The sequence below is a fragment of the Vulpes vulpes genome, chromosome 12, assembly GCF_048418805.1.
Source record: "Vulpes vulpes isolate BD-2025 chromosome 12, VulVul3, whole genome shotgun sequence".
Classification (NCBI taxonomy): Eukaryota; Metazoa; Chordata; class Mammalia; order Carnivora; family Canidae; genus Vulpes; species Vulpes vulpes.
This window is the reverse complement of record NC_132791.1, coordinates 8,777,022-8,799,763: the sequence shown is the minus strand read 5'-3', so window position 1 is coordinate 8,799,763 and position 22,742 is coordinate 8,777,022. Positions and strand designations below refer to the sequence as shown.

Below are 22,742 nucleotides of genomic sequence, written 5' to 3'. Positions count from 1 at the left end.
ATAGCCAGAAACGATATACTGACGTGGGTGGCTGTATTCCAATATAACTATTTGACACTGAAGTTTGAATTTCACATAATCTCCATGTGTTACAAGATAGTCCTCCCCTGTTCCCCAATCATTTAAGAATGTAAAGCTCATCCTTAGTTCATACAAAAACTGGTAGTCTGGCCAATGGGTCTTAGTTTGCCCATCTCTGCTTTAGATTTTAAGATGGCCTTTAGATGTCACACCATTAAACAGATTTGTAAATAGTCTGTAAGTATTTACAAGAAGAACTAGAGAATTTTATGGGGGAGACTATCAAGGTACAGGTGAATGTTACAGAATGAACACACCGTGTTGGAAGATCGCTGACCCATTCTGGCTCTCAGTTATACACATTTCTTCTCTCAGGTGATGCCTACACCCAAGCCCACCCCAACACACATACAAACCCCCAGCCTTTGGAGGGTTTGGGGTCAGGTGAAGCTCACTTGATGCTAAAAGTAAGTAATTTGTTTCAAAAGTCTTGCCATAAAAATGTTCTTACCTTGGTGTAATGAAGGAACCTGATACAGATGCGTTTCTACAGTTTTAATCTAGCAAGAATCACCAGTTGGGTTTTTTAAAGAGGGCTAGAGGAGCTCAGTTAGTTAAGCATGTCCTTTTGGTTCAGATCATGGTCTCGGGGTCCTGGAATCAAGTTCTGCATCAGGCTCTCTGCTCAGCAGGGCATCTGCTTCTCTCTCTCCCTCTACTCCTGGCTCATGCTCTATCTCAAATAAATAAAATCTTTCAAAGAAAAAGGGCTAGAAACAATATCACAAAATTACATTTCAAAAGTTTAGGGACTAGTAGAATAAATTAGGAGGAAGACAGAGTGGAACCTAATAGTTAATTGGAAAAGAAAATGAAAAAATAAGACTCATTAATTGTATATCAGCTGAGGTTCTGAGTCTAGAAAATGATGGCTGCTAATTTAAAAAAGGCAATATGTGAGGGGTGGTTAATTTGTGAAGAAGAGTTCTAAGATACCTGATTTCTAACAATCTTAAAACCACCTAAATTTAAAGATTCAGAACTCTTCCAAATACTCATTGGGACATTTGAATAAATGTTTTATCTTCTCCAACATCTTAGCAATATATTTCAAAGAATATAATTGGCATATAATTGGAAAATACCTATGACTTTTGTTAGTAATTAAAATCAATAAGCATGAAGGGGTGCCTGGGTGGCTCAGTCAGTTAAGTGTCCAACTCTTGGTTTCGGCTCAGGTCATGATCTCATGGGTCATGAGGTCATGCCCCGCATGGGACTCTGCACTCAGCCAGGAGTCTGCTTGAGATTGTCTCCCTCTGCCCCTCTCCACCTCTCTAAAATAAATAAATAAATCTTTAAAAAAATCAATAAGCATGAAGATCACTGTTACTTTATAAACTCCGAGTGAGAGTTTTTCATGGAGTCACCATAAGGTTTTCATAAAAATCACTTTTTCCAAAAGAAACTCACACAAAGAATGAGACTTATTACTGACATTGGAAAGCAGCAGTTCTGAGGTGGGGAAGCACATGGTGGCTTCACCTCAAGAGTTCAGAAGCCCTGGTGGCAGGGAAATAAAGTCGTTCACAGAAGAAAGGCACCATGCAACACAAACTGGAAGACTCTTTGAGCAAGAGAAACAGCACTGACCACAACCACGCACTGCCAAACTCTGAAAATGAATTTATTAAGGTCCAATTAGTAAGTTTTTAATTTCAAAAAGTCCAGAATATACTCACATGAAAGTCCAAGTTCACTTCATTCACTTCCCACATAAAATGCTTTGTATTTTGTAAAAAGAATGTGCAAACACCTTTCTAACTGGCTCCCCATGTTCTTTTCACTGTGGGCACCTTACAAGTCTGCCCTCTGCTCAAATGCTGACTGAACGCACTTCTTCCTTCCTAGACAAAACAATTCTTCTGGACATCTTTCTCTTAAACATACTCCCAACGTTCCCATACCTGCTTCATGACTGGGACTTTACTGGTTACTTATTATAACAAATTGGTGCAATAACTAGTTCATCTGGACAATCCATTGAACAGATATCACCTACGATGGTGGCAGTCTATTGGAGGTGATTCCGAAGGAATACACAGTATCCAGTCACATACCAACACACTCAACCCGTTTGCTCCAGGAGGGTCTCGAGCCATTTAATATGAAGATCCTTTATTCACTTGGTATGTTTCATTTCTTTGCATTGTCTTCACCTCTACATTACAGTTGTGGCTACCAAGAGCTGGAAATTGGCTCCTTGGACGAAATTTGGGATTGCTAGACATATTAATTAGGGTGTCCTGGTTATTTGTGACAACTGTTTCCAGTCCATCTGTGATATAAAAAGAAGTCACTCTCAACTCAAGTGACCACTGCATTTCCTATGTAAAAAGGCAACTTAAGTAGCTTTCCTCTCAACTGCCACTCGTGTGGTGCAAAGCAGGAAATCCCTTTTTAGAAAAGGTAAGAGCATAAAAAGACATTTCACATTTAAAAAAGAAAATCCTTCATGGGAATATGTCCTAAGTAAATAATCAATTATATGGACAAAGTTTTATGTACACAGAATTTCTGCAACGTTATTTATAACAGCGAAAATTAGAAATGACCTAAGTAGCCAACAATGTGGGAACGGTTAAATAAACGGAGTTGCATCCATTAAGTGGAATATTGTATAGCCATTAAAATTTTGTTCTTATAAAATTTTTAATGCCATAGGAAATTGTGACAACTCTGCAGTGGAAGAAAAACACTGGTTATAAAATTGTTTACGTATGATGCCAATTATATAAAAAGGTATATAATATACATAGAGGCATACACAAGGGGAGAAGCTGTTAACGGTGGTTACTTCTGGGTTGTGATATTACCAGTAATTATTTTTTTCTCTTTTATACATTCCTGTATTTTTCAAGTTTTCTACAATGACTATGTATTATTTTATAATACAGAAAAACACAGGCTATTAAAACATTCCTCTGATGTACTGATAATTAGAATGCACTTGGATATTATAAATATGTAGGAACAATAGTACTGCATTTCATCTCTGGTAACTTTTTTTTTAGAGTACATATTCTTTTGGTAATAAATTTACATTCCCGGTTTTAGATGTGTTATAACACTTTGATAAAAGGTAATATTAGAGCACTGTTTCATAGCCTAAACAAATACTGGCTTTGACATCTAGTTTCTTCTATGTCCTAGAAGATTTAAAAATTTTAATACCCCTTTTATCTTTTTAAGTAAGGCATACTGCATACATACATTACATGCATGCTTTCTAAAAAATAATTCTAATTTACAGTTTCCCTACATAAGGAAAAAAATGGAGTTAATGATAGTTTAAAAACAGCCTATAGTCTTATCCATCACAAGCATGCTGACAGGCATAAACATGTTTATTAAATGAAATGTATCGTTTAGAAATAAAAAAAAGGGAAGCCTGTATGTAGAAGAAGTTGTGGATTCAATTAGTCAGAATTTATTCTGACTTGCACCAAACCACACAAAATCTTTTGAAGTCTAGTTAGTGTAGTCTAAATGGACACTCCAGAGTCTGTTTATGAATTCCATTGCAAGATCTTCACTTTCTACTTTCAAAAGGAAGGGGGATCAGGATGAGGGTGGTCACATAAGCTAATTTGCAACATCTCTCAAGTCTTGTTGGGTCTAGGAACAAATACTGCCATTGGTTAGTGTTTAAGTACACGAGTTTATTTTTCCTCTCTCTCTCACACCCCACACCTTGCCCTGGCATCTGGGTAGGGGGAGGCTGTTCATCCCTCAATCAAGGATGGCTGGCTTCTCATCTTAGTTGCCTTTCTAAACCACAGAGTGGTCATTGCTGTGAACTCCGGCCAAGATGGTGTGGTTGAGGGAGGAAGCTGAGCGGTCAGAGCCTTCCGTGGGGCCGCTGGTGCTGTCACTGCGCTGGCAGCAGAGGATCTGTCTGAAGGTGGCACTCATCTCCTTGTCGCGGTAGGAGTAGATGATGGGGTTCATGGCGGAGTTGAACTCAGCGAGCAGAAGGAAAAACTTCTCGTAGGCCAGGACATCACACTGAGGACAGCACACATCGAGAAGTAACAGGACCAACCCAGGAGTCCAGCAGATGATAAAGGCACCTACAAAGACAGGGATCAAGAAGATTTTCAAAAAGAAGAACAGAAAAAAATTCATAATTATGAAGCAAGCAACTGTAATGTGAAATGATTTCAGTTCAATATAAAAATGCTGAGATTCAAAGCCACCGGATCATCATCTGAAATGAAATGCTAATTTTCGGGGTGTGTGGGTGGGGGAAGAACAGAAGAAAGTTTTAATGTTAAAATAATTTATAAAATCTCACTGATTCAGACCCTACTAAAATTTGGGTATTTACAAGACAATGGTGATCATTACTTTGAGCAAAGCTTAGCAACTGAGATATGAATGACTGCATTGGGTATACACACCTCAACACGTACAAGGGTGGGGTTTTCAGCAGTATAATGTTGTTTTAGGGCAAAAAGTAAGCCTGTGACAAATGCCCCTTAATGTTTAATTAAGGCATATTTTCTGAATTCAGGTTGAATGGACCCAAATCCTTGCTTTGTTATTTTAAAAACTGGGTGATGGGGCACCTGGGTGGCTCAGTGGATGAGCGTCTACCTTTGGCTCAGGTCATGATCCTGGGATCCAGTCCCGCATTAGGCTCCCTAGAGGGAGCCTGCTTCTCCCTCTGCCTATGTCTCTGCCTCTCTATGTCTCTCATGAATAAATAAAATCTTAAAAAAAATAAAAATAAAAATAAAAAAATAACTGGGTGAATTTAGGCAATTATTTTCTTCCGTTTTCTGACGTGGAAAAAAGAGAACTTACATTTAGCTCATCAGGTTTGGTGTAAGGAGTAAAGGAGTGCTAAGAAAATAATTGTTAAGTATGTATTTTAGCAATGACAACAATAATACTGTTTTTATCTGCTCAGCATCATATTTCCAATGATATGACGGATGTTTACTTTTTATTCAACCATCCCTTAAAAGATGCTGTTCTGTATGCTTTAAAAATACTAACTCACTGAATCTGCACAACACCATATGAGAGAGAAACCATTATCCCTTCAAATGAAGGGACTGAGAAAACACTATATTGTATTTCTGCTTCCTGGACTTCATAAAACCTTATTTATTTATTTATTTAATTTATTTATTTATTTATTTATTTATAATAAATTTATTTTTTATTGGTGTTCAATTTGCCAACATACAGAATAAGACCCAGTGCTCATCCTGTCAAGTGCCCCCCTCAGTGCCCGTCACCCATTCACCCCCACCCCCCGCCCTCCTCCCCTTCCACCACCCCTAGTTCGTTTCCCAGAGTTAGGAGTCTTTATGTTCTGTCTCCCTTTCTGATATTTCCTACCCATTTCTTCTCCCTTCCCTTCTATTCCCTTTCACTATTATTTATATTCCCCAAATGAATGAGAACATATAATGTTTGTCCTTCTCTGATTGACTCATTTCAAACCTAAATAATTTAAACCAAATTTTATGCTTTAGCTGTTTCACTACTTTAGATCAACTTTTCCTTTCCTCCGAACCATACTGAATTGTTAAGATCTCACTAGAACTGTCCAAAAGCATGGAAATACAGACTATATTCTTAATTTCAGTTGACTTTGTTCCTAAAATCACTCATTTGGCTCCCAGGGAAAATGGAAATTGTGAAACAGCACTAAAATCTACCTTGTTATTCCAGGATCTGCTGTCGGCCAAGAGGACACGGGTCAGCAGAATCGGTGGGCACCATCACCTCCCCTTACAGCTTCACCCCATATATATAACCAGGCTCCACAGGGAACACACGGTGAACATGGATGACCACTGAAGTGCAACTGCATCTTCAGACTGCAATGGCATTGGCCTCGGTAGATTCAGGCTTGGACTGGGGTCGTGGATTTGGACTAGCCTCAAGGAGTGAGTTTTGTAAAATGTAAACACATGAGATTTAGTCTCCAAAAACAGCCCCGTTTTAAATGCGAGCTTTCTTCCTTGAACCTATTCCGCAGGGAAATGAAAATAAAGGAGGAAAGTACCCTCCTCAAGCTCTTTGTTCGAAAACACAAATGTGTATTGGTTTTCAACTGCTGTTCACTTTGAAGACTGTCCAAGGTGCTTCATTTTCTATTAAATACAATACCTTAGACTTGCCTTAGATAGAAAGAAAAAAATATTTCAAATATCAGGAGATAATAGCCAAGGACCTATTTGAACTTCAAGTAAAAATGTTAATAAAGCATTCATTCCAAGTCCTTGAATTTCCTTGCTTGAAAATCACTCAGAAAGCTAAACATAAAGGGAAGTCAAAGGAATGCCTCTTGGGTTTCAGAAATAATGCATTATTCATTGAGAAGCCAGGAAGGGAATGATTCTCAGGGTGGAAAATGCTTGGATGGAAAATGCATGGTCCCATTATTCCATTTACTTGGAAACTAAAAACACGCAGGCCCTTCATGAATGGGAGAGCATTCTTGCAAGTTTCCTTTCCCTTTCTTTTATCAAAGCTCTAATTGAACTCAAAATCAGAGCTTGATTAGATACCAGCAACATGCATCTCAACAGATTTATTTTCAATAAAATGATCTTTTTCTCCTCCCGGGCAGCAGAAGGGAACATCCTTATTCTCATAGACTTTAAGTGACTGCATTCAGCTATGGGTCATTTGTTGTTTAAGAATTTCTTCCAGTTTTTAAATTAAAAAAGAGCAAGATCTTTTCAATAAAAGCCAGAGTCTCAGAAACTAACCCTTGGGTCTTACTTTTAGACCAAAAAAAAAAAAAAAGAAAAAGAGGCAAGAAGACTTGCCTGATCAGAGACAGGAAGTGGGAAACACCAGGCTGATACAGGAGCTAATACATGCGGACACTTCATTGAGGAACTTGGAATCATCTCCTTTCTTCACTGAAAGGAACTATTTTTAGTACTGTGATCAAGCCCAAACCACAGTCCCAATACTCTGGTTCTTCAAGACTTGATTGAGTCATTTGAGGCTACTCACAGTACAGGCCTCAAAAATCAACATCTAAAACCAATCACACAGTTTTCCAGTATTTTCTCTTCCCTTCTCTTTCACGGAGGTGCCAAGAACCAAACTGATCAAAAGTGAAGATGGACTATGGAGATGGAACAAAGGTGCTGAGGCTTCTAAACAACAGTGAGTGGGGGTGCCTAGCTGGCTCGGTCAGTAGAGTGCGCAACTCTTGATTTTGGGATTGTAAGTTTGGGCCCCACGTTGGATACAGAGATTATTTAAAAATAAAATCTTTAAAAAAAATAGACAGTGAGTGAATGTTACGAAATCGAGTTTGCTCAAAGTATGGGTTTACCCCCAGGCTTCTAAAACCAAAAACTACACAAACCCAGGCCCCTATAAGTAACAAGTAGCCAACCATAATTCAACTGGGTGCTAGGACTTGAGACATGGATTATGGACCCTATCAACTTAATCTGTAGAGACTCAAGTGCATACCTGTAGCAGGTTAGTAAGAGTAAAAAGGATTTCCATCTCCGTGTTGGTAAAGTAGAAAAGTGACAGCACCCTGTCTACTCCACAGGGTGTGGTGAGAATCACATTAAGGCAAGACATGTAAAAGCTCTCTATACACTGTGCATCAACTTGACTATACTACCTATAGCCATTGTGGGTAGCACGAGAGAAGGCTGATGGAGAGCACACTACCAGAGCAGATTTCCTTCAAGGGCAGAATGTGGAAACACATTTTGGACTGTAGAAAACCTGGCATTACAAAAAGTTCTAATGACACCACCTCGACTCTAAGAGATTCCAAGGACTTGCTGTTGAGTATAAGGAGGATAAGAAGAAGAAAAAGAGAGGGAATGCAGAGAAGCATGGGAGCCCTAAATCACCTTGGAGGTTCTCATGTGTCAACTCAATGCCTATACCAAGATGGCAAATGAAATGATGTGATGCTCAGTGGGGACACTGCTTTCCAGAACATTTCTGATGGACATAGTCCCACAGACCAAGGCCTAAAACCAAGGTATCGTATGCAATAGTAGGAAAGTAAGAGGAAGTATAAGTAGTTTATGGTTATTGTAACGTCTGTCATGAAGGCCTGTGTATCTGGCTAAGACATTTGAAATTTCTCCAGGGTGGCACACTAGTTCTCAGGCCCGGCCACATTTTGCAACAACCCATGGGAGATTATAAGAACCATCTCCACCTACTTCCCCCATAAGATTTTAATGTCATTGGCCTCACTGCAGAACACAATAATAGAATGGAAGAAGAAAATAAACTGGATTAGAATCAAGACAGAAACACTGGATGTTTCCAAATTCGAGAAGGGAAATGATGAAAGCCTGAATCATGGCAATGGCAACGTGGATGAGTAGGAAAGGATCAGTAGAGTATTTAGGAGATGGAGTGCATGAAATGGGTAAGGTACAAAGAGTCCCAATTTCCCAGGGGGGGTGAAGGAAAAACAATGCTACCTTTCACTGAAGGAGGAACCACAGGAAAAAGGGCTGATCGGGGTTTCTGGGGGAAGATGAGGAGACTAGGGATGATGAGTGTGAGTTTCCCCCATCTGTGGTCTTGAGGCACCTGCCAGACTTCAGATGCAGATGCCTTAAGGGCATGGTAGGCTCATGGCAAGCTGAGTCCTGGAAAACTGTCTCCCAGCATGCTGAACAGGAGTGGTTACATTCTGCACTATTTGTCCAGGTTACAAGTAACTCGGGTAGATGGATACTCAAAAAATATCTGTGGGTTAGAATAAAATAGCTGAAGCTACTCTCCTCTTAGGACGAGCTTCATTCCTTTCTTACGCATCTGTCAAATCCATCTGTGAGGGCTCCGATGCCCACAAAGATGGAAGAAGAGGTGCTGGAATGTAGACGTGAAAGTCAGGGGGGAAGGAGGCTGTTTTGGAACAACAGGTCACAGCTGCAGAACCAGATCACATTACCACACCTTCCCTCAAATCTACACAACCTCACCGGCTGAATAATGCTTACCATCTGGTCCCACAATTAGAGTCTTTTTTTCCTAGAGTGACTTTTCCCTAACGAGCTGAACTTTGCTTACATATGGAACATAAGAATCAACGTAAAAGAGAGAAAACCTTTGACAGAGAAGGCGGCTAGGGAAAGAGCCCAAGTTTTGACAAAGGAAAACCAGAAAACATTTCCAGTCTGGCTGGCAAATTTTGTGTTTTTACCCCCAAAACCAGACATCCCACAGATCTAAAACAAGTCAAGGTTAACCCAGTTCCATATCAGGGTTGTGTTCAAGTCAACCTCTTCGTCGGCCTCTCTCTCCTTGTTTCTCCAAGGATCTAAGAAACGGTCTAATCTCAGAGGCTTGTGGTAGAGGCTGAAGGGGAAAATAAATGTTCAAATACATGCACTCCTTCCACTGCCACTAAATTGTGCATGGGCAGTATCTTGGGATCCCCAAATTCCATCCAATTTCTGTAGTTATGATTTCTGCTATTAAGGTACACATAAACAAAATGGTAAGAAATCCTTCTAAACTACGTATCATCTTAAAAGAGGCTGTTAGATAACAGACCACAGATAAAAAAGCTTATTCTTAGGTCTAGCAGTCGAGGGGGGTCACTGCAATTGAGATGTAAACGACTTTCTGAAATTAAAGTTTTTTTCTGAAAGAATAAACTCGGCCCTTTATAAAATCCATTTCCTAGAACACCGAGAAGATAAAATTAATACACTTCTGCTTCTTCATGGTCAAAGCAAATGCTTCATACATTTAAAGTTGCATGATTTCATTCATCGTGTGGGGTACTCCAATGTTTCCTTCACTCCCGAGAGCAACATTTATCCTTTAAGGAAGGATATGAGCAATATACAGATCTCGGGGTGCCTGGCTGGCTCAGTGCATGGAGCTTGCAACTCTTGATCTCTGGGTTATGAGTTCGAGCCCCACTCTGGGTGTAGAGGTTACACAAAAATAAAATCTTAAAAATAACAACAGCAACATATAGATCTCAAAGCAGAATGTATTATTCATTACGTTATCTTTTGAATATTTCTGGATAAAAATTTTAGCTAAACTGTCTTTAGCAACACAACACTGGCTCTCCCATACACAGAGAATGCCAACACTGCTTCGCTTGGAGTATTTTACACTCTCCTTCACGCTAAACTACCGAGTACCATACACATACCTACCCCCCCCCCCCCATCCTACAACAGACTGTCAATCTCATCCTGCAACTGGACATGGGAAAGCATATGCTGCAGCAGCTTGCATGCCAGTGTCACCTCTTACAGAAGAACATCTGTGCTGGACAACAGTGAGTAGAAACCACTTCTCCATGGCTACAATCCTAGCCAAGTAAGCAATACTTTTCATCTGCCTATTGCAACAGGCTCCTAACCAATTCCTCTTCCTCCATGCCTCTTCCCTAAAACTTGCACAGAAGAGCCAAAATGATCTTTCATAAGTGTAAGTCAATTCATATTACATCACTTTCCTGCTTAAAATCCTACGAAAGCTTTCTTCTTGAACCCCTTACCGTGATCCGTAACGCCCCATAGGACTGGCCGCTCATCCCTCATTGACTAGATTCTAATCAAACATGCCAAGCTCATTCCTGTCTCAGGGCCTCTGCACTGACGCCTCCTTTTCCTAGGAACACTCCTTCTGTAGATCCTCACATCTACTTACTTACTATTAAATATTGTTTCCTCAAAAGCTACCCCTGGTTATCCTAATGCTGCACACCTTCCCCACTACACTCTTTCCTATCTTGTCATCTCTGTATTGCTTATCTATAGACCCAAAATTCTCTTATTGATTTAACATGTTTATTTTCTATCTTCCTTCAATGAGAATGTCAGCCTTGTAAAGGAAGTAAATGCCGTCTCTGTCACGTCTGGATCTCTTGCACCTAGAACAGTAGCTGCCTACAGTGGACAATCAATGTGTCTGTCACACAAAAGTCACATGTAACTGCCCAATAGACATATCCAAAACAAGGAAAATTAATTAGCAATAAGGTCACTGAGTAAGGTTTGGAAAATAAACACTGATGCCAACAGGATGCAAGGTCTTTCTCTGATTGGGTTCTACAGTGCATTCAAGAGGGAATGAGGTGGACCTTGGAGGCAAAAGTCTTTACCACATATGCATGTGTTACTGTAGCATAAAACTAGTCTATTGCTACCAATCCTGATGGATACCAGATTATCTATGGAATCTTCTGAGTTCTGGGGAAACATGTTGGGTTTATGCATTGGGTTAATGCATTACCCATGTTGCTGCCGCATCAGACCCTGGATCCTGCAGGAGCTACCTAGAAAAAATCACTAATCAACCTGGCCTATCTTTGTGTTAATCCCTCAGGATTCAAAGTTCCATGTAGGGGCATAAGAGAGGCCATGATTAAGTCTCATACCCACACCCTAGCTATCAGGGAATAGGGAGAGAGAATATATTCTATCCCTTGGCATATAATGTCTTACTATCCGTCTTATACTTCTAATCACTTATCATCATAATCAGCATTCATGCATAATACTCAATGTGAATATTCACAACACTTTTCCAAGTGTCATACCTGTATTGGTGTGTTGTTTTCGTATGCTTGTGTCCTGATAATTTATAACAGGCTGCTTACCTCAAAGAAGATCCATAATTTATGAGAGGATAAGGATAATTCTCATTAACCTAATTTTTCTTCCCAGCATAGTATATCAGCTGCTTTCAGCGATTGACGTCTAAAGAATGGTCTGAAGCTAATTCCTTGAATTATTACATCTTTTTTTCCCTTTATGGAAAGTTTGAAAAATGTAGAAAAAATATAAATAAGAAATTTTAAAAATTACTTAGGAGTCCTGCAGTCTAGAGATACTTTAGTATGTGATCTTGTACTTTTATTAAAGTGTTGCTTCTTTTAAATTCTAAATGTGTGCCTTTTTTTCTGATTGCATAGGAAATTAACATGGAATGACTGTTTATTAGTGATGGGGAAGAGAACTAGATCTTTTATCTCTAGGAACATTATTTTGTTATCTGATTGGTGTTTATATATAGTGATGTGCCCTAATTTGGTCAGTACAATGTCCTCTTGAATCTGTGAGAACATTAACTATAATTTATTTGAAGCTGTTTTGTGTTTCCTGGAATACATCTGTTTCAATGTAAGATACTGCAATAAATGCAAAATCCACTGCAGGGACACCACACTTCAGGGAATGTGTATTTATGATGCAGAAGACTTTCCTGAATAGGGGACTCCCTTGGGAAGTAAACTGCCACCAAAGCCAGCTTTGTCCTAACCCTAAAATACCCAGTGATGCCATCTAATGGGTAGGCTAAATACCGTGTTAAACAATCACAAGGGGAGAAGTGTGCTTCTCTGAACGTTCTTATCTATGAACAGTGAATACGAGGTTGCAATAATGTTTAAATAATGCAGAAATAGCATGGCCATCTCGTTAGCTCCAAATTCTAAGAAATCAAGAGACAGCTAGCAAACTAAAAATGCACTGAGTTATATGTCCTTACACATCCAAGGCCATAGCCATAGCCATACCCCACTTCCAGCTATAGCTAATATTCTCTGAGAGTAGTATACGACCCATCAGCACACAAAACAGGAAATGGTTAAATTTACTTGAAATAAAACCAATACATATTAGACTATGTTAAAATGGATCACCATCTCTCCCTTTCCTCCCTAAACATGTTTTCTGATTTCTACCCAGCTCTTTTCTGGAGTGAATAAGCCGAGGATAAGACTGGCTCACCAGAGCATTACCATAAACAGTGCTCCTCCAAACGCCTACCAAAGCATTTTCTTGTGAGTGCTTACTATTATCAAATGACAGATTTTAAGCTTATACAAATATAATTTATAAATATGCACACATGTATACTATGAATGCATACATAACACATGTGTGTATATATATACGGGTGTGTATATATTATATATATATATATTCATACCCACATCCAGAACAGTCACTGCATTTTAGTGTCTTTAAAAAAAAAAAGAGAGATTTATTTTCTTTTACACACAGTAAACTTGAGACCCAAACAAAGAAGGATGCCACTTAACATATTCTTTACATTGAAAATAATTCACCATTCTCAGAACAGTGAAATCTGTTTTGCCTTCTGAACCTAATGGTTGCAATTTTTTTTAAAAAGCAAACTTCACCCCTTATTTTAAAAATAATAAATCTTAAATCTCACTGAAAATCAATGTTGTCAACTCCAGACCAACATCAACTAACTCAGAAAGTGATACTAAACATATCGCATGACTGTGGTCCAGCTGTTTCCAAGGTAATTTGAATAATATTTATTCCTTTAAAAAGATAAATAAAATCCACCCCCCAGAATCTTTCCCTAGCAAAAGTTCAACATAAACAAGGAATTTATAATTGGTTTTACAACATAAACAGGGATTTATAATTGGTTTTGCAACGTATTTAATTTTTAGCTATGAGTTAAGATTCTCCCAAAATGACGCAAGTCTGAAAAATGAGTACTAAAATCTGGTTGAAAATATTCACAGAATGTAGCTGATGATAGAATCCTATGGATTTTATTTCTTTACAGTTCATGAACTACTGGCACGGATCAGCAAGATATGTATTACTCAAGAGACAAACTCCGAGGACAAAGAAATGTAATAACAATTTCATTTATAATTCACTTCCTTACAAACAAAATGGGGGAAAATATTTAACCTAAAAGCAAATTCAGAAAATTTTGTGAAATATTCTTGCAACCCAAGATGTTTCAAAGTTATACATATATATGGGCAGCCCAGGTGGCTCAGCAGTTTAGCACCACCTTCGGCCCAGGGCGTGACCCTGGGGTCCAAGGATCGAGTCCCACGTCAGGCTCCCTGTATGGGGCCTGCTTCTCCCTCTGCCTGTGTCTCTGCCTCTCTCTGTCTCTCATGAATAAAGAGATAAAATCTTTTAAAAAAATTATACATGTATAAATATATATTGTAAATATACTTTTTAAAAAAAAAGTCAACATGAAAAGAAGAACAGCAGAGACAGTAAATATAATTGTTCTTTTTAATATTGGCTAGCCCTCCTACAGTGGCTGAATGTTCTGGATTGATATTTATGAAGCACAGATTCTTGGCAGAAGAGGAGGGAGACACAGTCTGTTCTGCTAGAATATGATAGCTGTGTGCCTATGATACCTCTCATTATCAAAAACTTTTAAGTCTTAAAAACAAGCTGTAAAAGCAATCACTCAATTGGGAAGCGGGTATTTAGGTTAAAGAGCTCCAGATTTAAAATCATAAGCATATTTTCCTACATGAATTTCAATTATTTTAACTACATATACAGAGCAAAACATTGGTTGCTCGAAACTAACAAAACTAAGATTAAATATCACAAAGCAAATTCTAAGACATAAATCCCAAACAAAAGTCTATCAGTTCTAAAGCATTCAAAATAAACTACAACAGGGATCCCTGGGTGGCGCAGCGGTTTGGCGCCTGCCTTTGGCCCAGGGCGCGATCCTGGAGACCCAGGATCGAATCCCACGTCGGGCTCCCTGCATGGAGCCTGCTTCTCCCTCTGCCTGTGTCTCTGCCTCTCTCTCTCTCTCTGTGACTATCATAAATAAATAAAAATTTAAAAAAAAGAAAATTTAAAAAATTCATAATAAACTACAACAATATCACTTCTGGGAATTTGTCGCACAGATAGACTTACACACAATTGCGCATGTGCAAGGAATTATTTGCAGCATTATTTTTCAGTTTAATTCCAGTATAGTTTGATTCCAATATAACATACAGTGTTACATTAGTTTCAGGTGTACATTATAGTGATTAAAAAATTCTATACCTGACCCAGTGCTCATCGTGGTAAGTGTCCTCTTAATTCCCATCATCTATTTCATCTGTCCACACCCCTACACCCCCTCTGGTAATCATCAGTTTGTTCCCTGTAATTAAGACTCTATTTCTTGGTTTGTCTTTTTATTTTTTTCTTCGTTCGTTTTTTAATTTCACCTACAGATAAAATCATATGGTATTTGTATTTCTCTGACTGACTTCACTTAGCATTATACCCTCCACCTCCATCCATGTTGTTACAAATGGCAAGATTTCATTCTCTTTCATGGCTAATAGTCTATTGTATATATACACACCACATCTTCTTCATCCATCAATAAACCGATGGTCATTTGGGGCTGCTTCCAAAATTTGGCTACTGTAAATAATGTTACAATAAACATAAGGGGGCATTCTCTTTTCAAATTAGTGTTTTCATATTCTTTGGGTTAATACCCAGTAGTTGAATTACTGGATTATGTGGTATTTTTAGTTTTTTGAGGAACCTCCATACTGTTTTCTGCAGTGGCCATATCAGTTTGCATTCCCACCAACAGTGCATGGGGGTTTCTTTTTCCCCAAATCATCACCAACACTTGTTGTTTTTCAGTGTTGTTTATTTTTAAAAATAAGAAATAGTCTAGGTCATCACAAGTAGAAAAGTAAATTATATTGTATTCATAAAGTGGAATCCTTTTCAACTTTTTAAAGTTATTAAGATATTCTATCCTGACTGATACCAAATGATCTCCAAGATATGTTGTCAAGTAAAAAAAAAAAGAAAGAAAAATATGTATAATATGCCATCAATTGTGCTTTAACAGCAACCAAAAAAGCATGGGCAAGCTCAAACACAGATACCCTATAATAAGACCCAATTAAAGCTACCAATAAATTTAAAAAGCATTTAGAACATGAAATTATAAAAATGATGCTTAAATGTTTTATTTGAACTCAAAATACCAATATGTATTCATTTGCCAATCCTTTAATATAGAGCCAAGACTTTATATGTGAATTTGGGTCTGCTAATTGGAGCTCTGTAACATCTTCCACACAAAGCCACACCAATAAAAGCATCACACATTACTTCCAAATTGGCTCCTTCAAAGTGGAGTCAGAACTTTAAAATTCTTGTAAAGCAGTTTGAGTACAAAAATCTTGCAGATTTTGTATGGTTTCTCCAAACTTAGAGTTGTTCTCATCAGCAAATCTAAAGCAATTTCTTTTTGCAACTTGCTGTCATTAAATATTAACAAAATATCCACCTCAGTTTTCCCAGAAACATCTTGTTGTATTCATTTTTATTCAATACTGTAATACTTAATTAGTTACATTATTATTAGAATTACTTGGCATAAACAGCATCAGGAGCAAAAATGAATTGGAGCTGAATTACTTGGTTTTGAGACTACAGTCTACTGGCTTTTTTATTCATCTAAGTATATGTGTGCGTACTCTATGCCAGGTACCATCCTTGGTACTGGGGATGCCACAGTGAATCCGGAAAAAAGAAATCTCTCCTCTCATTGAGCTTAGGTTCTAGAAGGGATGTGAAAGACAACAAAATACACAAAATCGCTTATAGAGGGGGATAGCATTTGTAGACTGGGGGAGCAGGTGTGGAAGCAAGGAGTGCAGCTGGAGGCTCATATAGAAATCTAGACAAGAGACAATGATGGCTTTGAACATGGGAAGGTGATCACGGATGTACGCTGATGGTAACGCTTATCTATGTTGCTAAGAGAATGGATGCTGGAGAGACAGACAGAGACAGAGAGAGAGAGGAGTCAGAAGCCTGCAAGCAACTGAAATAAAGGACTGAGTGCCAAGGAGGTCACTGATAATAGGTCAGTGGGTCTTGAGAATGGAAGACTGACTGGAGTAGTTTTGAGAGCAAACAGGAGAAATTGGATATTGCAGGCTTAGACAACACTTTTACACAGTTTTGTTGTGAATAGGAGAAAAGGGACTGTTGGCATTAATATGTTTTACAAAGTTTTTTGTTAACTATAATGTTGATTAAGATGGAGTTACTGGGTCTATACTGTGTGTGTGTATATATATGTGCATACCCACCCATACATATACATATATATACTCATATATATAAGCTCATATATATACAGAGTATTTTTAGAATGCTACATCAAGCATTGATTACTATCAATTATATATAAAGAGTATGTGCTTTAAATATGTGCAGTTTGTTATATGCTAATTAGCCTTCAGTAAGGGGAGAAAAATGGCTGGGAAGGAGGAGGAAAAGTGATTGAGATTGAGAAAGAGATTGACCAAGACTAGTACTGACCATCTTTAGTTTCTTTTTCCCATCCACTGGCAGGAAGCCTATGTCTGGCCTGCTCAAGACCATGCAGTCACCTTCGTGGCACAGGCTTCATCCCAGGGTGGCCCCTGGTGGTCCAGCACTGTCTGTGGCTCGGTGGGTGAGCTTTCTGATCCAGGAATGAAATGTTAGCAAGCCCTTCTGACTTCAGAACAAAAGCACATCAGTGTTAAATATGATGTTCTTATCTTAAAAAGAATAGCTAGCAGACTGGGGGAAGATTTAAAACCCTATTAAAGACGGGATGAGTAATAAATAAATGGGCACACCCATGCACTGTTGACAGGAAAGTCACTTGACAATCTTTTTGAAGGGCAATTTGGCAATGCCTAAATTTAAAATGTCCTCTTCTCTCTAACAAGTCCAAACTGTATCAACCAGAAATACTTGAAGCAGCAAATAAAACTGTGAATATTTGTGATGGTATAAAATCAGCAATTTCGACCTCCATCAATAGTATACATAAGTGGAGTAGTAAACAGCCATCACACAGGCATTGCTGCGTGTAGGTATTTATCCACATAGGGAGACAGGCCAACTATACACCCATAAAGTTCTAGCACACTCTGTTCCATTTAGCATAAAGTTCCAAGGGGTACTTACGTGCATTCATACTCTACACACATTACAAAAGGTCTAGAAAGACACACATTAAATTGTTAACAGTGGTTCCCTCGAAGGCTCAGGGTAGTGGTAGTGAAGATTTTAAATTTTAACGGAAATATTTTTGCAATTTTCAGGTTTTTTATAAGGAGCATATTTAATAATTTTTAAAAAGATCTTATTTATTGATTCATGAGAGACACAGAGACAGAGGCAGAGACACAGAGGGAGAAGCAGGCTCCCTGCAGGGAGCCCGACATGGGACTTGATCCCGAGACCCCAGGATCATGACCTGAGCAGAAGGCAGACACGCAACTGCTGAGCCACCCACGCATCCTGCATATTTAATAATTAAGGGAAGAGGCGCCAATATTCAGGCTTATTCCCCTGGAACTCAAGAAGTTAGCTCTTGGGCAGGAACACAGATTGAAGTTTCTTTGGGATAAAACTTTTTTCAATCTCCCAGGCTGTGTGACTTGGAGGACCTGAAGGGTAGATACCCATATTTCAGTGGACAAAAGAGATAGGCCTGAGGTCGCACAGGGTTTCTTTCCCTGACTAGTGGTGTGATGTTGGGACAGCTTCTCCAATTTTGCAGTCTTAATTTCCTTCTGTGTCAAATGGGGAAAACTACTTTCAGGAGAACTGTGAGATCTGAAGGAGCCTGCCCGCCGACCAATAGGCCATTCTTCCTCCCTCCTGCAGGAAAAACCCAAGAAATAAATCTACAAGAAATAGAGATATTTGCAGTGAACTATTATTGGTTCTCCAGGCCTAAAGTAGCAAAGTGGGGAGCTGCATTCCCTGTTACGTCTTCGCTGTAGCCAGAGAATGACCACCAGACCAGAAGACTATCCTCCTCCCTCCTGTTTGAGAAATTTCTGAAGGCACCACACCAGCATTTTTTTAAAAGGTTTATTTATAAAATAAATAAATAGTGTTCTCTCTCCCAAGAGCACAATTTTTTGAGAGAACACAAGCAGGGAGAGCAGCAGCAGACAGAAAGGGAGAAGCAGGCTCCCCATTGAGCAAGGAACCCAACTTGGGGCTCGATCCCAGGACCCTGAGGTCATGACCTGAGCTGAAGCCACCGACTGAGCCACCCAGGTTCCCCCCACCAGCATTTCTTGATAGGCTCTCAAATTTTAGGGCCAGTCCTCCTTCTACTTTAGGTTGAAAGTATTTTCTTTTAGTTTCTTACTTTTAGACCCTATCTCATTTGAAAAAGAATCTGAGCTAAGAGACAAACGACTACACATTAAAGGATCTTTGCTTTTACTGGGCTTCAGACAGAGAACAATGGCCATACAGTAAAAACAAAAAACAAAAAACAAAACAAAACAAAACAAAAAATCACCCCAGCCTGCTATGCTGTTCTAGGGTTCTGGAAAAAGATGAAATCCTGGCTCTGGAGAGCCTGAGAAGACAGTAAAAAAAAAAAAAAGTGCTGTTCTGCTCTGAGTATGCTCAGAGCTCTGGTGCAGGGGCAACTGCCTACAGCCCAGCCAGCGGAGCTTCTGAGCAGCTTGCTCCAAGTTTCTCTGGGGCAGACACTGGGGCCAGGTTACTTGACAGTGTGGGCCCACAGTCAAGACAAGCAGGACTGAGATGACCCCCTTTGTCACCCCCTCCACCCCCCACCCGCCCAGTTAAAGCCTAAGACAGAGGCCAGATTCCTAGCTGGGAAACTGGAGGAGACTGTTTTTTAATGACAGGGTCTGACCCAGCTGAGCGGTTTGAGGTAAACAGATAAGGCAGGGAGAGAACTTCTTTAGGGAGTGGACATAGGCCTCACATTTCTGTTTTCTCTCAGGTTACAGTTTGGGAGGGCATGGTGGGGACTTACCAGGCAGTATAAGCCAGGAGTGTGGTGCTTGGTGTAGGAGGTGCTCCAGCCTCCTCTGTGGGCTTGAACCCCACCCTCCTGAAACAGTTGGGGCGGCTGGCAGCGGGTGAATGCCCAGGGAATTCCAGCCCAGGCTAGTTTTGGCTAAGGGGGGGGGGAACAGATAAAAAATAATTTTCCTAAGAGAGCAGCAGCAGCATCCAACCAAATGAGGCTGAGAGGGGGTTCATGTTCACTTTGTTGGGAATGGAAGGGAACCTTTGAACCACCCTGGTGGACCCTCCTCTTGTTCTTCCCACATTTACCCACCTACTTCATAGACATTTCTCAAAGATCCTAATCAGATAGGCTCACAGAGAGAGTAATGCCATCAGAGAAGATACAAGCTGTGTCGATTCATTTGCCTACCTATAGCTCCAAAGAGTTATTAGTCAGATGTCTGCCTCCAGTTTACCCTGGAGAGAGTAATGGGTTTTTCCAATTTAATTCAGGGACAGGATGCTAATGAGGAGCCTCAAGTCCAATTTGTAATTCGTCTTGTTACCACTTAAGATTTAAAACCCTGCGGATACCTTCTAGGGCTCTCCTTCTTCATAAATGTTACCAATCGCTTCCTGTTAATAAACCTTTATTTTTCAGACACCTGCTATATTTTCCGGTCTTTTGTGGTCTTCTGAGCTTAACTACGTAAAATGTTTGAGGTGCAATTATACCTTTTAAATGTATTTTTACACGGGATCTTTTATAATGCCTGATTGAACTTATGAGGAGCAACCCATGCATGGAACATTATAAAGGTATCTCAGAATGCGAAATTAAGTATTTGATTTTTTTTTTAATTCCCCATCATGTACCATGGTACAATGTGGAAAGTAACTACATTTAGGCAGGGAAGAAAAACAAAGCAAAGTATCTGCAAGAATTGCACAGTAAGATGGAATAATACAAGACTAGAAAGTTCCAAATAGATGAAACTATAATAGTAAAACAAGAGTGAGGTTGGCAGATTGAAGGCTTCTAGAGTCTACATGAATATTTAACAAAGACATAATACATTTAAACATGGCTTAGAAGTTGGGGGTTGGGTTCAGTAACTTGTATATCAACATGCAACTTTTTAATCAGGAAGAAACATTTTTCCCTACATCCCACCTTCCCATCCTATAACACCCTTAGCATGTTTACAAAGCACCAATGGATCAGAATTGCAAACAGATCACAGAGGGAGAAAACTCTGCATCTGTGCCATCTGTTTGAGAACGGAAGGTCATTTAGTTCTCTCTTCCATGTTATGGGCACCTGTGTTCTTCAATGGAGAGCATTTCCATCACACTTTGTTTGAGAATCAGAAGACATAGGTAGAAGCAAAAGACAACTAGAGAATTAATTCTAGCAAGACAGAGACATTGAGGATACCTAGAAAGAAAAAGAACTTGGTATTCACTAAAAACAGCTTTTTTTCTTCTTCTTCTTCTTTAAGCAGATACCCACACTACACTCACCAATGATGCAATTTCTTTTTTTTTTTTTAAGATTTTATTTATTTATTCATGAGAGACAGGGGGGAGGGCAGAGACACAGGCAGAGGGAGAAACAGGTTCCATGTAGGGAGCCCAACGTGGAACTTGATCCCAGGTCTCCAGGATCACGCCCTAGGCTGAAGGTGGTGCTAAACCGCTGAGCCACCTGGACTGCCCAGTGATGCAATTTCTATACCACAATTGTTGAATTTGACAACTTTAGAATTATTTCATAAAGATAATATAGAATCTTCAATCACAAATTTTTTGAAGGGTGATTTAATGAGGAGAAACAAGAGATTCAAGAAATCCTAATCAGACTTGTAGTCTTAGACAAGCCATATCTCCCTGGCCTCACACATATATTTCAGAAGCTGAAATAACTGATAACTGATAACTCTTAATCACTTCTGTGACATCAACCCCTCAAGAGTCCGGTCAAAGCCATGGCCCCTATCCTCAGCAGGAATAATGTCCTAAAACAACATTTTGCTTATAAGTCTAGGCAATCCATACAAAAATCTCTGGACCAAATTATTTTTCCCAGTGCTAGTTACACTTTCAGGGATTAAAAAAAGGGGGAAGGGGTTTAGTTTTGTCTAGTAGCTGTCATTGCAGAACTATGACATCAAAGAATTAATATAATTTGGCCCCTGTATTCATCTACATTGAAAGTAAAAATTCTTTAAGTTGATATGTGCAAAGAAACATTAACTTAAATCTAACTTCAATACTAGTATTGTAGTAAGGGCTTCCACCTCTCCACCTATTTACTCCTTGCTTCCCTCATCCCACCCCTCCACAGACAGAAAGAGTCCACAAGAGAGGCAGTATAAAGCTATAAAAAGAATATTACATTTAAAATGAAAATAGCTGGATTTAAGAGGTTTTAAGAGTTATGAGGCACTCCAGGATCACCGCACACTTATGAGATAAAGATGATGAAGTCTCCAAGAGAGGTCTTCAGTGTTGCCCTTTCCATAAAATACAAGCCTAAGGGCCTCCTTCGTCTTACTCTTAACTTCTCTGAGTCTCCGTTTCTTTATTTGTAAAAGGAAGATCACTTACAGCCTGAATAGTCTAAGGCTAATTAAACTCAAAGTTTAATTTTCTCCTTTTCTATAGAATTCTTATTTATGCTATAAGCTACAATACTCATATCAGGCCTTCCATGTAGTGTATGTGACCTTAACTCCAAAACAACCTATGAATGTTTTCATTGCATTGGTGTAAAGAAAGAACAATTCCTTGTAGTCTTAACTGTCATAGAAAGTAACATATTTTGATTTATACCAAAAAACCTGATAACCCTCAGGTGACTCAGACAAATATTAGGCAATTTTTTTTAATGCAATACAAATCATTCCATCACAACAAATGATGATTCTGGAGATGTTTGCAATTAATATTAAGAATGGAAAAGGTTGAGGGGTACCTGGGCAGCTCAGTTTGTTGGGCATCTGGCTCTTGATTTTGACCTAGGTGATGATCTCAGAGTGTTGAGATCAAGCCCTGTGTCTGGCTTTGCACTGAGTGTGGTGCCTG

At 39.2% G+C, this 22,742-nt stretch overlaps 1 protein-coding gene across 5 annotated transcripts in view; it reads right to left on the bottom strand.

Moving 5' to 3' along the window:
* Positions 1 to 1,687: 1,687 nt before the first annotated feature.
* The window catches only part of LPAR1 (lysophosphatidic acid receptor 1), a 131,739-nt gene continuing 110,684 nt past the window's right edge, over positions 1,688 to 22,742 (bottom strand). For all 5 annotated transcript variants that reach the window (XM_072727707.1, XM_026002755.2, XM_026002752.2 and 2 more), the window contains one exon: positions 1,688 to 4,154. In XM_072727707.1, the coding sequence (XP_072583808.1) occupies positions 3,853 to 4,154 (302 nt within the window). In that variant the 3' untranslated portion in view covers positions 1,688 to 3,852. The remainder of the gene's footprint in view (positions 4,155 to 22,742) is intronic.